Source organism: Phaethon lepturus, unplaced genomic scaffold, assembly GCF_000687285.1.
Source record: "Phaethon lepturus isolate BGI_N335 unplaced genomic scaffold, ASM68728v1 scaffold31679, whole genome shotgun sequence".
Lineage (NCBI taxonomy): Eukaryota > Metazoa > Chordata > Aves > Phaethontiformes > Phaethontidae > Phaethon > Phaethon lepturus.
In genome coordinates this window covers 41,862-59,457 of record NW_010564625.1, presented here as the reverse complement: position 1 = coordinate 59,457, position 17,596 = coordinate 41,862, and the positions used below count along the sequence as shown (strand labels likewise).

Sequence of the window (17,596 nt, the reverse complement as noted above, 5' to 3'; positions counted from 1 at the left end):
CAGCAGGAATCATTTCATTACCCATCCACTCAGAAGACTTGAACATATTCTTACTTCATTCTGAAACAAGTACAAGCACACTTATCTGGCATTTTCCTTAATCTCTCCACGGTCCTTCAGTTTAAATACTACTTAAAAAGTCTCAGTACTTTTTCATTATTTTATGACAATCTCTTCCCAGCCCAGTTTCATTAATAAATTTTCTTACACATTGCATGATGTTTTAAATTAATTTAAGATTAAACCGAGTCTCTATGGGTATTTTTCCATTGTTTCTAAGAAAAACAGAAAACACAAACCCCAACCTACTAGCACAGTAAAAATAGGGTAAGACAAACCAAACTGGACATTTGCTGACATACAACTAATACAGACAGAAAGATAGGCTGTAATACTGAAACAAGAAACCAGCAGACCAGAGTACCAGGTCTAGCGTAGCAAAATCTCCCTTCTGAAGGATTTATCCAATACATGCCCATTGGTCAGTGGGAGACGCAAGGTTCATACGTGCACGCTGACGGCTAATAGCATTATTCGCTGCCTCTGATACTGTAACATTGCCACTCGCACTGGAACGGTGAAAACCGTCAGACTTTACTAACTGGGAGTCTGATTCTTTGGCAGGTCTGTATCCTGGGAGCCCACTAGAATCCATCACTGGCTTGGCAACAGGAACAGATGAAGTTTCCTCCTCTCTTTCTGGGGGCAGAGCCAGGAGGTGGAGCAGACAATGTTCTGTAAAGCTAGCTAAGCATGGCAGAGCCCAGGGCAATAATCAAAAACACTTCTTCATTATGACCTTCTGCTGTTTCAGAGGTTGACAAGGTGTTTTCCTGATTCTTAATGGCATCCAGTGCGTCCAGGATGGAGTCTCACACATGCACGCGCACACACGAGCATTTCTCCTTAGGAAAATTTTTATTTTTATTTGTTTCTATGGTATATTTCAGATAATTTGCTACTCATAAGAATCCTATCCCACAATATTCATATTTCTGCTCCATCTGTTTCTGAAAGAGTTAGAGGAGGGCAAAACATTTATCCTGAGAAAAAACATTTCTGACAACGAAGCGTATCAGTTTCCTTGCGTGTTGCCAAGTTAATATTTCAGAACCCACAATGGGAAAGATTTTTTTCAGTTCACATTTTTTAAAATTGCCAGAAATTACTAGATGATAATTATTTAAAAGACAAAAGATTATCAAGCTTGCGTGACACTATGTATGGAGTATTGGTCAAGTCTAAACTATAAGCCTTGTGAATGGATAGATGCAAGAAGTTTATTTACTACAGGAACCTTTTTTATTTCCTTTCCTTGGTAGTGTGCATTTACTGACTTTGAAAACATCACAAACTGGACAAACAGTAACATAACACCAGCTGCACTGTGACAAAAAAGGAAAATATTATTCAAAGTGGCATTGAGCAGGGAAATGCCACTTTCCTTCACTCTTCTGTATCAACAAGAGAAACACAAGACAAACAACAGAAAAAAAAAACAAACCCTCAAACCCTAAACAGATATTGAAGACTTTAAAGTGCACGATGGGAGAGCTATCTTGTAGAGGAAAAAAAAAGTTCATAGATGTAGCATCCTTGTGGCAGAGCAGCAGAGGTCTGGAGATTCCCTACTCAGAATATAGCTGAAAGTCTACTAATGTTTATCTTAGTAGGCAGCAGGAAATTTCATTTCATACTACTATCGATTTATGTCCATACGTTCCCTTTTGAAACAAAAACACAAGCTTGCCTAGTAAAAGTAACAACTCAAAGATGTTACATATAAATGTTAAGCTACAGCAAATGCTAACTATACCTACAAGTACCTACACATAGGTTTAGATTCACTACTGTGAGTCATATGAAGTTGAAATCTGATTTTTTAATTTTATTTTTTTAAAGAGTTGGTGTTATTGCTTACCATAAAAAAAAATTGAGAGCTTGCAGGGTAACAAACAAAAATAATGAAATTCTAAAGCTAATGAAAACTATTACTATTGTTGAGAAAGGAGGAGTAAAACAAGGTTTAAACATGAGCTGCAATATTAAACTTCTTTTAAGTTTTGTTTGTTGTTTTTCTTTTAAAGTGGAATTTACAGAAACGCATCACTTCACTGGAAGTGTAGACAAGTTTTCTTTTCCTTGTTGACAGACTAGATATTATTAACTTTATAATTAAAGTTGAGCCTTCTTTCCTGTCAATTTCTAAGCAATTCCTTGGCACTTATTTTATTGACGTCTTCAAATTATTTTGACTTCTATACCAGCCTTCAATTCCTCTTATTTCCTCTAAAAGCGTCTTTGAAAAGCACGATGAGAAGGGTTAATAACTTATCTAATAAGTATCTTCTAAACAAATGCTTTAACTGGAGAATATCATTGGGGTGTCTTCTATACCGTCTTGCTTTTCCCTTTTCAAAAAACTGATAGAATTTATAGTAAGGAACTAAGTTACAAACTCACATTTCATTCTAAAATGATTCAATTTGATTCTTAACTTTCCTCACATTTCTGGCCAAAATTTTGAATGGTATATCCTGCCATTAGTATTTGAACAGCATCAGCCAACTAAAACACACTCCTGAAATATTAGTAGTTTCTGCTGAAAATAGTAATTTGATACATTTACATACATGTAAGTATTTCCTCCTGTTTTGACTGAAATTGAGCGAACGTGACTTTCCTTTTCCTCATGTATTTTCAGCCCCTTATCTTTTGGTAACATACTGGATAAGGATTTTATCATGAGTATGTAGGAATGATCTACAACACCTAGAAACAATTTCAAAATAAGTACCTCTAAAAAGCAAACGGATGCACTCACACAGCACTGAATAGAGGAAAACAACAAAAAGCACTCATGTGGTGGTGGGGGACAGTCTTTGGGTTTGCCCCCAAAATACAGACAAAAAGAAGGCAATGTACTTGCATCCTTCCTCACATCCACGTATGAAAACAGTCTTAGTACTTTACTTTAAACTTCCATCTAGTTTTCAAGGTGAGCTATGTTCCCGGTTCCACTGAAGGCTGCATATATTATAACCAGTTGTCTTTGTGCCCAAACTTCATTTTTTCAGGTGTACAGTCAAGCGAGTCCCACTTGACTCAGTACAAGACAAAAAATAAACACTGAAATAAAACAGTAATAAATTATGTAATCAAAAGCTAAAATAATGAACACTAATGGAAACCAGAAACTATATATCTCTGTGTGTGTATATATATCTTAGTAATTGTTAGCCACCTTATGTCTTTCTTGATCCTTCTCGGTCCCAGCCCACTCCCAGGGCCACGCCGATATGGGAGTTCCCATGTGCTACATCCCAGCATGGGAGGAGGAAGTCTTAGCGTGTGGGCTATTCTTTTGAAAGGCTGCAGCAACAGGGACAGTTGCAGTGCCTTACTGTTTGCAGAGGGAAGAGAAATCAGCTGTTTGGTGTTTCACTCCTCAGCTGTTCAATTCTTTCTTGGAAAAACTCCTGACATCTGGATTTGGCCTGTGAGCTGCCAGTTGAGTCCTCATGTTAGTTAGGGTTTTAATAGACAAGCATCGCTAGAATCAAAGTATCTACCTCCATGTTTTATTTCTACTACATGCTACAATTACAAAGGACAAGTTTATGACCTTATTATTTTGAACAAAATTTTGAAGAGTAACACGACCAGAAAAAAATCTCCCTGTAACAATGAAAATAATCAGCATCCTTAAAATGACAAAACAATGTCCTGAAAGCCTATGGGGAAACACATAAAGACAGACACTGCTACAATGGCAAAACCTCAAAATCAATGCTGAAGTGCTACACAAAATGTGTAACAGTCAGTATCGAACAATTCAGCTTAAATACTGAGAAGAGGCAGAGCAAAATAACTCTGAACTAAGACTAGCGTATCACCCTTAACATGCTACTTGCAGCCCTTTCAATATTTAGGTATACATACCAATGTATACACAGTGGCAGCTAAATTGTGTACTACCTGCATAACTTTATCCCACACAGCTTATGAGTGATGCTCAATGAAATATAGAGTTGTCTACAATTTGGACCTTCTGACCGAAGTCATCTATGCAGCAAAGCTAAATTTAATGAGGCTGAATAACTGTAAGCGAGGCCTAACATCAAAGAAAGACTGAAGACTTATCTCAGTTTTATTTTAACACCTTTCTTTGGAATTAGAATTAAATATTTACTGCTTAATTTCATACATCTCTCATTCTGTCAGTTATAGGCTAGTTCATTTACAGTTCTACAGGAGACATCTCAATGACTAATATCTTACTCCAGACATTCAGAATAATTGAATTTGCCTTTGGTTTTTTAGATATTCTCAATTACAAGGTGCTCATCAATCCCACATTTAAAAAGAAGTCCTCTATCCAACCTTACTTCTGAAAAGTGACAACTAACAATGATTTAGGAAGAGAGGACTTAGTCAGATAAGAGTCATTTCAAGTATACCCATATAAAGGATTAAGACATATACATGAATTTAAAACTCAGCATGAATACCTGGAAAACTTTCTAGAATTGTATTATACTCAAAGTTTTTCATTCAACTGTCCCTATCCAGTTGTTTGTTATCTCCAAGTTTCAGTCTTTAGTGTTATTTATCACCAATGTCAGAAAGAGATACTGTATTTCCAACTTGAACATTACTTCACCTGTGAAAAACATTTGCTTTGAATAAAATCAAACGGATATGGCAGGAGATAAAACAGTGAGTCTTACGGCAGTTCTGAGAATACTTGAAGCTATTAATTGTTCTCCTGACTTACTCACCTGGAAGGACAGTAAACCAACTTATTCCCCACTATGATGTCTTTATTTCAGCGTTTTGTAGGTATTTTTAAGGATTTGATCAGAAAGTGCTTTCCTGAGTTGTGATGAAGGCATGTAACTGATTTTAATCATATTTTTCCATTATCACATATCAGTGTATTTTCAGACGAATAAAATGGTTTCTGCCTCTAATTTCTTTAAAGTTACAGACAGCTACTACAAGATAGGCTTCCTAGACTACACCACAGATTGAGGTCAAGAGTTTTGAAATCATAGATAGAGCTTCTATCATTTAACCACAGTTATGAATCACTGAAATTAGATCTGTAGATGTAGCATGAAAGGCTTCAGAGAAAGAAATAAACAGCTTGATCCAGAAGTGTTTAAAATCAATTAAATAAGGTTTTCATTTTAATTTGCTCTAATTTAAGACGAGCTTTTAATTTAATTCACACACTTTTAATTCTCTCCACCCTGTGACCCAGTTACACATTTTAAAAGGAAGTACTTGTTTAAACCACTCAGAAACAATGAATTAATATTACTCTGAAAGTGACATTTGATAGGGGGTGCAAAAAATGTGACTTTCATTCCCATCCCAGGGTATGAAGAGCTTGTTTCCATTACTTTTCTACAAACACTGGAAATGTACAATGTTAACATGCAATGTATTTCTTAAATATTCATTTACTTACTCTTTTTTTGCCAGACTTCCTCAGCTCTCTGAACTTCCCTTTTAATAACCTGTCAAATCACTTGCCAGTACCTTCAGCCCTTATGCCTTACTGTGTCACTCAACTTTGAAGTCAAATTTCAAAATAACTTTAAGATGCACCCAACTGAATAAACAAACAATTTCAGAAGCAAGGAGAATAAAGATAAAAGTGTATCTCAGTAATTCACTGCAGTGAAACATAGGTAACTTCCTGGGCTTTTACAGGAGTAACTAGTTATAAACTAATTAAATCTTTTACATAATATTAAATGACATAATTATATACCAGCCAGAGGAGAGAGGCTCCTACAAATTTTAAAAGATAAAATAACTTCTGAACTCCAGAAATCTTCATAAAGTCCTTCTGAAGTGTACTAGCCATCAGGATACACGCTAGAAGATAGCCTACAGCACAGCTCAAAACACAACATTTGTGGGGCTTAAGTAAAAACAAGAACAACTTCATAGTTTAGATAGAATCATAGAATCCTTAAGGCTGGAAGAGACCCCCAAGATCACCAAGTCCAACCATCAACCCAACACCACCACACCCACTAAACCGTGTCCCGAAGTGCCACGTCTACACGTTTTCTGAACACCTCCAGTGATGGTTACTCCACTACTTCCCTGGGCAGCCTGTTCCAATGCTTGACCACGGTATTTCTATGGAAAAGGAAGGACTTTGGTTCTAATCTGCTCTCAAGACTGTTTACAGTCTTTATTCAGTGACTGTGGAACAGAAGATGCAAACTCCCTGTGGAGCAGAAAACCTGACATTCAGGGCCCTAGTGCTTTAACTTTGTCTATGCAAGTTCTGGGCAGAAACAGCATCACCTCCTTCTCTGCCATAGCTGAATATAAACAGCTGCTGTGCTAGTTATTTTAAGGCTCAGAAGTACAGAGACAGAGCTCAGCTGCTCACTGCCTTGTCTCTGAATCACATCACGTAGGCTGAATACAAGCACGTAGCTCTTCAAACTGGGTCATTTTTAGGTATGTGTCAGTATCTGAAGAGCTCTAACACAAAAGTGCCAGTGGGTGACATGTTTAGGCAACCACTAGAGGATCTGAATTGAATTCTTTGACTTCAGCATCTAAATTCTGTCTATATACTGTTCTGAGCTCCTCAGTTCTTTTCCTTAAGGAGTATTAATTCAAAATATGAGCCTGCACCCAAGCTCATCCAAAATACCATACAGAGGAAGATACTAAATACACCTGTAAGGGAGGCTTATTTTGCCTTGTAATGCACTAGTGCAAGTATTTGTCATAGATCCCAGTAAGGAAGATGTTGAGACTCCATAAGGTATTGATTAAAATACCTTTTACAAGCACTGACCTGAGGAGGAAAAAGGGGGTAGAACAGAATCTTACAACTCTTCAGATGCTAGAAAACCCAAGTTGTGCAGCATCAGACAGACCTCTAGTCAGGACACAGCATGCTGGCATACCCTGTCTGTAGCAAGGTTCAGTGGCATTATGGCCTCTAGAGCTCTTTGAGGTTTTTCTTAGAAGTAAACAATTCTATTCATCATTTCTACTGTCAAGCAAAAGGATGTTCACACGAAAGCATGCTGCTTCACTTCAAGGTAAAGACAAGGACATGCCAGTGGTATCATCACCAGGTGCCAAGTGAGAGCTGCCTACAGGCTTCTCCGTTACGATTAGCTGGCTATGTTTATCCTGCAGCCAAGCGATATGCGCAGAACAGCACAGGCATGCACCTACTCAGGTCAACTGTTACGTGGTTCACTAACTCCTCAGTGTACAATAATCTCCCTGTAAGCATCACTACATGCCCTCTCCCACCTAACACCAGATGGTAGCGATACAAAGTATTGGGAAAGTAAGTAATGAAGGAAAAAAAAAAAAGGAGGAAAAAGATTACACTGACAAATTTAATAGGAGAGGTTAGAAGTGTCTTTTGGCGGGGGGGGGAGGGTGCAGGGCAGCAGAGTTTATTTATTTCAGTTAATTTTGGACAATATAAAATCACTGATAAGTTACTAGGTGTGTCTAAAATTCCTGGTTCTCAAAAGGCAGCAACACGCTACTGCATTTTTCAGCAGAGTCACCAGCCAGCGTTCACTCCTTGCAACAGCACAGAACAGGTTCCCCAGCTCTCAGCAGCCTGGTGTTACTAGCCAACACTGAAAGCTGAAGTCAGGATTTCACAGAATATGATTTGGGAAAGGAAAGGGAGGGCTAATCAGCTGCTGTGATCGGGGAGGAGTGCCTAAAACGGTACTTCATACTCCACTCCCCTGTGCAATTCCCCACCAAGAGCCACAGTCTGAGCCTATACAATTATGCATTCTAAACATACCATGTAAATGAATACCTTTTTAAAGGGGAAACATTTAGCAGAGATCAAAAGCCTTGTTCACTTGATAAAATGAACAAGATGCAGTAAAATTAGTAATTTGTATGACTGATGATTGAACATGCATTTGATAGTCTTTATTTCTAAGTTTACATATACTCTTACCTTCCAGATGTGTTTTTTAGTATAGCAAGAGCATCTGGGTAGCCATCCATATTGTAATCTCCAATATGAAGCGTAATTGGAAATGAAATTTCCGCTGAAGATTTGTCATTTTGATACGGTACAAAGCCCCAGAGCGTGTCTTTATTTCTGAAGTCTTGCAAGACTGGAATCCACTATAAAATAAGACAAAAAAAAAGAACAGCTAAGTAAAAAAAAAAAAAAAAAAAAAAATCTATTGATTAAAACAACCTAATTCTTTTAAAAACAGCTGACATTTCTTCACTGCATCAGGATTCTTAACCATTTACAAATTTCTGAAGAGAAAATAAGGATTATTTCCTAACTCTGTCATCAAATGAAAAAATTAAAGTTTTTTCTATGCACTGTATTATTCCAGAAGAGAGAAAAATAGATAGGGTTGTAAGAATAAAGGACCTGTGTTTTGGATTGTGCCCAGTGTATGGAGGTATCCAGGAACAATTTCACTTGAAGAAACAACAGGCTTGCCTGGAACCTGTACTAATCTTTAAGTTTAGGTAAGCTCAAACTATCAGGGTCTTAACATCCTGAGTCTGTCCATTTTTCTTGGGATTGCAAGCAATAGCCAGCATTAAAGCTGGAGAAGGGACGCACCCTCAAATTTGTGGACAACACCAAACTGGGGGATACAATCAGGACAGGATGGCCATTCAGAGGGGACCTCGAAAGACAAGAATGGGCAAACAGGGACTTCATAACAATCAGCAAAGAAAAGTCCTGCAAAAGTGAGTAAACCGCTGCAACAGCGTAAGCTGGAGACTGACCAGCTGGGTAGCACCTCTTCCTAAAAAGATGTGTGGGTCCTGGCGAGCAGCAAGCTAAAGCCAAGTGTGGCAGCTATGACGGCAAGCTGCTGCCTATGCTCCTGCTGATTGAGGCGAGTGATTATTTCTCTTTATTCAGCACTTACTAGTCGGCATCTGGATCCTGCGTCCAGTTTTGTGCCCCACAAGAAAGATCTGAGAATACCGAGTGTGTTTAGAGAAGGGTCACCAAGATGGTCAGGCATTGAATATTTACTTAAAGGACGGGCTGACGGCACAGGGCTCGTTCAGCCTAGAGAACAGAAGATTTAGGGGGGACCTAATAGCGACCTTCCAATATCTGCAAGGAGATAACTGAGAAGGTGGAGCCAGGCTCTCTGCTGAGATATATGGCAGAAGAACAGGAGACAATAGTCACAGACTATAAGGGAGGTAAACAAACAAACAAAAATTCACTATGATGATGATAATTAAACTAGGAAAGAGGCCGAAGTTGCAGAATCTTTGTCCTTGGGGGTTTTCAAAGTTTGACTGGACAAAGCTCTAAACAACATGGTCTGAATTCAGTGCTGACCCTGCTTAAAGCAGAAGGCTGGATGTCCTGAGGTTCATTTCAGCTTGAATGATTCTCTTATTCATGGATATTTAGAAGTTCAAGAGCTTCAATTCCCTTCCTATCTCCCCAGCAGCACCAGATACTGAACTCTTTGATAAGAAATTAAGATTACAGTATTAAATTGAAAGTACAAAAGAAATGCAAAGTATAATTTTTCCAGTACAAGAAGTAGAATGTATCTGCACTTACTTTCCACAAAGTGCTGCAGAGGTGCTAAGTAGCAATTTATCTTAATTAAAATCAAAGTAATTTCACAAGTTGGTATGAAGCTGAAGTACCAGGGTTAACATTTCAGTGCTACAGAAAATTCAGTGCTATTTTTCAAGCCAGAAGTAATTTTACATGTCAAATAACTGACAATGCCTTCAAAAGGACAGAAGGATGCCATCTTAAAGGATCACCATCATCAACATCAAAAGCACTTAACAGCATCTTAAATGTCTCTCATCCAAGCCTTAATTTAGCTATTTCAGGAACCAGAATGAGATCCCTGACAGCATCGTTTCCTGCTGTGGAGAGACTCCCTCACTAACACAACCCAGTAATCAACAACATTCCTGCCACACGGCAATTACGTGCAACACGTGGACTGGTCCCGTGAGATTACGTACAAACATATGCCTATTAAAGAAGCCCCCAAATTATAAGAAAAGTGCACTAAGTCAACTTTGTTTGGATATCCCAGATGGCTTAGAAGAGTTCTGCCAGACACTGCATATACTTCGTGCACTTCTGCCTGTGTAAGTGATGATATTTGAACCGCAATGATGAACTACAACACTCCTGATAAAAACTCAGAGTTGAAATTAAAGATACTTTGACCCTCGCCTCCCCCCAAACATATGCATGCCTATTTAGCTACTGTTAGCTGCTGAAGGTTTGGAAAATCTAAGGAAAACAACAGAAAATAAGAAAAAGACTCTTAACCTAAAGGAATTTTTTCAAAGGGTTACATTTCTTAGCACTTATTTGTCATGCAGAAGACAGATGAAACAGTATTATTAATACTGTAATTTTGAAAAACACCGATTGAAATCAGAACCATGAAATATAATATAGGTTTTTACTTTACACGGTATCATTCACACAGTCATTGCAATGAAATCCAATTATATCCATCATATACTTTCTAAATGTACGCATGTATGGTAACACTATTTTAAAGAAACAAAATTTAAAATGATTTTTTTTTTAGGCGCAAATCTGAATCTGTATTCTGTTTTTACTCTACTCAGAGTGATTCATAGAAAGCAATTTTAGAATCATAAGATCGACAATGAAATGCAGAGATAGAAAACAACAGGTGAGCATCTATTGTTACCAAGCACACTACAGAGTAAGATTTATCCATCTCACTGAACCAGTTGTGGGACTTTTTATAACAGCAGTTGTAGAACATTTCAAAAATACCACCCTTGTTCGATGCGTAACCAGAGCACATTCTAGCACCACACGTAACTGACTCTGACAGTTTGAATTCAGAGTAATCTACATTTTCGGTGAAACTCATTCTGTATATTTCTATTCTAAACGGCAGTATTGTGTAATGTAATGCAAAACTAATTGTTCACGTGCCTCAGGACATATACATCAGTACAGAAGAGAAAAAATGGAAATGTTTGTCAATAATATAAATCTTCTGCTTCTTTCGTATTTGATAATCCAGACAATTGCTTTAAGCTTCATGTTTGCTGTTACTATCTTAATAGGAAGAAGACTAAAACTGTGGGGTTTTTTTCCTTTTACTGTAAGATAGAAATAGGTGGGTATAATGAGGACACACAAAGCTATTTTTTTGCAGTTTTCTGATCATATGATTTCTGTTACCTCGCTCGGATGAAAAAAGACAAATTGAAAAGTGGAATGAGTGTATCTAAAAGAAAATTTAAATTAATACATAAAATTCAGTCAGAGAAATCAAAGATGTACTACTTCCCCTTTTGTTAAATTCCATTGCATAGCACCACTAATATCATTACCTAAAACATTTATGTAGATATTTTACTCCTTCAATTAATGATTTTTGTAGGCTAAAATAAGAAAAATATAATTATTTAAGTGCTTGAAAATTTGTTTTCAAACTCTTAAAATACTTGTTTTTCAACAAGTAGAAGAGAGAATGCTTTATTGTTGGCCTCTTCTCCCAAGTAACTAGCGATAGGACAAGAGGAAATGGCCTCAAGTTGTGCCAGGGGAGGTTTAGATTGGATATTAGGAAAAATTTCTTCACTGAGAGAGTGGTCAGGCATTGGAACAGGCTGCCCAGGGAGGTGGTGGAGTCGCCATCTCTGGAAGTGTTCAATCAGGACATGATTTAGGGGACATGGTGGCGCTGGACTAATGGTTGGACTTGATGATCTTGAAGGTCCTTTCCAACCTAGTGATTCTGTGATTGCCTGTAAAAACAGCATCTTTTTCACTTGAAAAAGATCTCGGGTACTTGAGAAAAATTGCATTCACCCCACCTCACTCAAAAAGGGCTCCTTTCTTTCAGAGTCCACATTCTTCTGTACATTAGGAAAGGCAGTTCTCTTGCTCCAAAGCCCATTAACAGGTCTTTGAGCCAAAACTGTGGGATTAACACATCTCAGTTTTTACACTATGGCCAGAAACCTATGAAGCAGAAATAACGCATCCAGACAGCTGCCCACTTCCAGGCCACCTAACACAGGCAGGGAGCAAGCTGTGAGCCAGAAAGCATCTGGAAATTGGTAGCCCGCTCTTGGCCAATACCTTTTCTGGAAGTGCCAGGGTTTCTCCTCCCTTCTATGACAAACACTATCCCATCCGATAGAAAGATGAGTATCAAGAGTGGCCTGAAAGAACTGGCCACAGCAACAGAAGTCCTTTTCCCTGGAGGCTCCCCTTCTACTGTACATGTGCACTGTACTTCAGCTGCACATAAAAAACTAAACCCAGTGATTTCAGGATGCATTAGGCTCTCAGTGCATATGAAGGTCACCTGAATCCTGTACACAGTTGAGTAGCCATTATTGCACAAAAATAAACTAAATTACTTATACATTATACCATTAACTTATGGCGTTCAAAGCCTGGAACACAACAATCCTCAACACTGACTTAGCAACATAGAAAAAAGTAACTAGAGCAGTAAAAGCCATTTTCAATGCTGGAACATGGCTCACAGCCCCACAGCTGCTTTGAGAAAGATGAGCAACTTAGAAGTGATGAGATGATCTTGTAGAATCTGAGATTTATTAAAATTACAGCAGCTGCAAGGCCTCCTCCCACCCCCACTTCAAACTGGTATAGAGGAAGGAGGAAAAACTTCTAACAGTGACTAGCTGGAGCTGATAATCAATGCTGTCAGATACACCTTTTTAGCCTAGAGAACGACTCCACAGAGACCTGAGGTTTGCTGTAGGTTGCACTGCTGTGTTCTACTTCAGAGCTGCTAGATTTGTAAGAGGAATAAAGCTATAACCTTTCTGTTGTGCAGAGAACGGTTATAAAAATCATCAAGCCCACAAAGAAACTCTAAAATGAAGGGATTGAAATAATACTGATTGCCTCAGGAAACAAATGAAAAAAATCATACTGAATACTTGCTAAAATTAAAAGAAATATTAGTCATCTCTAAGAACAACATAATATCTAGAGTTTCTACAATAAACAGTACTAGGGGCTTTAAAACAAGTTTCAGGGAGAACTCAGTCTAATTTTCAGAATCTAGATGAGAGATCTAAATCAGCTAGCAGATTTGTCCGTAGCTATTGCAGGTGAATTTAAAGTCGTCTGAGGTGTCCTAACACTTGCCACAGTCTAAAACAGCATACAGGATTCTACTTCAGATCTGACAGCAATTCTTCTGTTGCTATGGAAACATTCACATTCTTTTAAAATTTTAGTAGGTCTTTATCTCCTTAAGTCACTCACATGTATTTTGTTGGCCTTTACTTTTAGTCCATCACCCCAAAAAAAGAAAATTTATCTGAGATATTTTCAAGATTTATAAAGATTAAATCATTAAATAAATTAAAATTTATGGTGAAAGATCATCCTTCAAATAATTCTCCTACATCTGCTTGGCTTTCCAGTAGCCATCCAGCTATGGCAAAGAAATTATGAGAAATAATACTGTAGACTGACAAACGTCAAACAAGATCTTACCAGAACAACTCCAAAGCCTGACATGCCATTACGTGCCCCTCCACTGCCATATGCTCCACAAATTCTACAGGTGTGTTTTTCTGATTGCTATGCATTTCACTGAACTGTGTTAACTGTTTTTCATTTGGTTTCATCAAATGTCACAACAAACAAGCAGGAAGGTCAGAACCAGGTCCAGTTACCGCAGGCAAACTATGTTTTGTAAGGCTGTAATCTAATTTGTCATCTTTCAGATCTGAGATCGGTAAGTATCTTATTAAAAAAACCAGCAAAATTCTGGAAACCAGAATTCCTAACTACACTCTTAAGACCTAAAAAGACCCCCATAAGACCCTACAGAAAAAACTGAGCAGGGGTAATGGATATGTAACGTCTTCTACTTTTTCAGTAAAAGACTTGCAATCTCTCAGTTTTCCATCGATTCCCTACAATCACCTACCTGTTCCACAAGGGATACCATCCCCTTGTTGAAACACATTCTGCTCACCACAAGGGCTCATTATTATTTCCCCCAAATTGTACAGTGATTAAATAAACAAAAGGAACTGTTCCTAGTGTGTTGCCACAAAGTTTATGTTCATCATTTCTCATGACAATTAACTTATTTAGTCAAAGCTCAGAAGTTGGGTCATCTGATCTCACAATGACCAAATTCAATGAAACTAAAACATTTCACTTCCAAATATATCTGTGAAGTAACGTTTGAATAGATTTCTACCTGAAGGAAACATGCAACACATGGGAAAAACTGCAGACATATGAATGAAGATACTGATATTTTCCACTGTTTAAGAATGGAAAAGATAAAATGCTTTAGAAGAAAAAGCTCCATCCCCTCTAGATGAGTCTGAGTGTAAGAAAAGACTATTATAGATATGATTCTTTAAAGAGGTTAGGCCAGAACAAGTCATTATTGCATGCCATTTGATACTGTCATTTTTAATTAAAAAGTCATTCTAAAAATATGCAGGGAAAATTGCTTTCAAGTTCCTAGGTAACTCTTAATACTTCTTAATACTTCTTTCTAGCAGAACAAGAATCTGTTGGCTGCTTCACTTCTAAAAATAAAATGACAATATTTGGCTGCTAATTTTTAACTCAAATGTCATTATATTGGAAATTATTTTAAAATTGAAATGACACAGTGAGACTGCTAAATTAAGTATAAAAATTAAATATACTGAGTATCAAAATCGGTATATTAAAAATCTGATGTATTTGTAACTAAGTAGTTGATCTCTACCAAAAAAAGAAACAATCAAGGAAGAGAAAAACTGTCCATGTCCAATGCTACTTCAGAGCAGGTTACAATAAAAAACTCTACTTCAGAAAAATTCTGATATTATGCAAATTGACCCACACCACCTCTCCCGCTACTGCATCACTTCCTTCTAGAAACATACCACGAACAACAGATAATGTACCTTTTCTTTAGCACGCTGCCCAGCCATCTGCTACTCTCAAGTAACAGCTTTGTATCTCAGAGATACACGCTGTTTGTGTGTAGTTTGCTTTCTACAGTGAAATGACTTTCATTGAGAATATTTGTCTCAAATTTACTTCAGCAGAAAAACTCAAATGTCTTTTACTACTTATATTATTGAGAGTAAGGAACTAAATTTAGAGCTAAAGAGCAGTTGTCTTCTGATATAAGAGCACCCCAACTACTCAACAGTGAAATGTAAGCAGCCTGTTACAGCAATATAATCCTGATGAAAAGTCTGTGTTCTCCCCTTTGACAAGAAAGCAGTGCAAGTATCATGAATTGAGCATCCACTTGCTTTATGCAAAGGCCATGACTTGTAAATCCAACTCCACTGCAACACTGTGTATCCAGTAACGCTACAATCCTCTGCCTCTATTCTGTGTTATACTTCCTTAACTGACTGATAACTGTGTGCTTTCCTTGCCAATACAGAGTGATTTTCTTGCTAATAGAAAAGTATGCTATAGCCTATGTTCTAGAAATTCTGGCTATTTAAAAGAGAAAACCTACACTATAAACTTTGGCTGCAGACCGTAACAAGAAGCACCTTACCAAAGTACGTTCTGTTCCTTGAGCAAACAGTACATTCACCTATAGATTCTGAAATATAGATCAGAAGGTACTACTTACACAGAAAAATTCTACTTTTGTCAGTAAAGCAATTATCAGTAATTCATAACCTGGTTAGAAACATGTATGGCATATTTTATAAATTCCTCTAAGTACACTATGGTAGGTTTTGCTGTCAGCAATAAGTAAGTTCTTTATAGGTCACCTTGGCCTTTAGGTTCATTGCTAAATATGAATTGAGTAAAAACATTTATTAAGGCATCAAACAAACATTAGGTTAAGGTACTATAAGCTGTAACTTTCATATAAAGCAGGGCACTGTAAATACTTAAAACAGATTAGCACACGCTTTAAAATAGACTAATATATAGTAATTCATTGCATTAATTATGACCATATCTTTCAAAACAATGTGTTACAAAGAAACGAAGCTGAAATAGTATAATAGAAACCCAATCCTGAAGATACATAGCCTAAACAAGTCTTCATATACCCTTTGGAAATGTACTTAATTAATAACAGTCAAAGACACAGTAGAAATAAGGGGTAAGGGCTGGTTCAATTTGGGGGGGGGGGCATGTGTATACGCAATATATTTTTTTTCTTTACTATAAAATAACTCTTTAACTTAAACTGAAGAACCTTATTTGAATTAATTAGATCTGTTTCCAACTCTTAACACAAACCTTGTTTGTCACCTCGTGCTAGGGCAGTTATGGTGCTTAGAATGCAGTGTTTTGCAATCAAGAAAGTGACTCATCAGAAAGATCCATCATTTTCTTGAGTAGAATTATCCATCATATAGAATTCTAGGCATGCAACCTCTTCCACCAAACCCGTATTTTTTAGATAGGTAATAAATAAGTACACAAATAAAAGTCTCTTGTATCATTAATTACAGGTGAGGACGTTCAGTTTTTCTTTCCTGAAAAATAAATTTTCCTATTTCACATTATTTCATAAGGCACAGTATATTCTTTTGCCTTTGCCATTCCAAACTCGTAATACCTGATCCAATCCTAGCTTAGTTAAGTAGATTGCACTTTTTTGACATGTTGTATCTTCGCAGACTGGTAATAAATGTTCACTTTGTCCGTCTCCATCTGTCAAAGAGAAAAAAAAGACGGTCAGCTTTGTATTTGCAAAATCAGAAACCCTGTTTGCAAGAGATAATCAGATGTGATTTTTTTTTTAAATGTGAAAAATTAACAAGATAAACTAGAGCTTTTCAAAATCCTTAACCTAATCATCTAATTTGGGTCTTTTGTTTGAAGATTGTCTTTGTAAATGTACTTTCACCTGGACCCATAAAATAGAGAAAATATTAAATTTTATTTCTGATGATGTGATATATTTAGAAAAATTAGTGCTTAGTAATTTACTCAATCCCTGTGTTTAGTTGAGAAGAAAGATACCTTTAAGTCTACCATCACAAGTCTACCATACAAACTTACTTAATTTTTCTGAACTAGTCTTAAACTCTCGTATTATCAGCAATTCTTCTTCTTAAAGAGTCACAAGTCCACATGTTAATCTATAACATAAGATAAAACATGATACTGGAAAGTTGACTAACACAATGGCTAATAAATTCCAGGCTTACAGAATTAGGCAACTCTGAGTAATTTACAGGTTTTCAAAAATGTTCTTCAAGCGCCTTTAATCCATGTATTTCCAAAACTGTTAGCAGAATAACAACCTTTTAATGTTTAAACAAGCAATGTCTATTTGCATCTAGAATTCTGACACACAGAGCAGATGGGCAGGGCGAGGGGGGAAATTAATTTATTGCTCATTGTCTACCCCAGGAGAAAGCCCTGTGTTCACATGGTGACCCTGCAGCCCTGCCCAGCGTACCCAGACATACACTGCCCTCCTGCTAAGAGATAAGCCACCAAGTTACCTCCTATGGGCTGGGAAGGAAGAACACAGAAGTAGCCAAATGTAAGCTGCATTAATGGCTACTGCTGCAAGTCCTGTTTATAACCAAACTTGACTTGCTAGAG

General features: G+C 37.2%; 1 protein-coding gene across 1 annotated transcript in view; it reads right to left on the bottom strand.

Annotated features, from left to right (window-relative positions):
- The window catches only part of ITFG1 (integrin alpha FG-GAP repeat containing 1), a gene marked incomplete at its 5' end in the record, with an annotated part of 83,360 nt that overhangs the window by 27,333 nt on the left and 38,431 nt on the right, over positions 1-17,596 (bottom strand). Inside the window, 2 exons of the mRNA XM_010294932.1 lie at positions 7,985-8,157; positions 16,599-16,693. Coding sequence (XP_010293234.1) covers positions 7,985-8,157; positions 16,599-16,693 — 268 coding nt within the window. The remainder of the gene's footprint in view (positions 1-7,984; positions 8,158-16,598; positions 16,694-17,596) is intronic.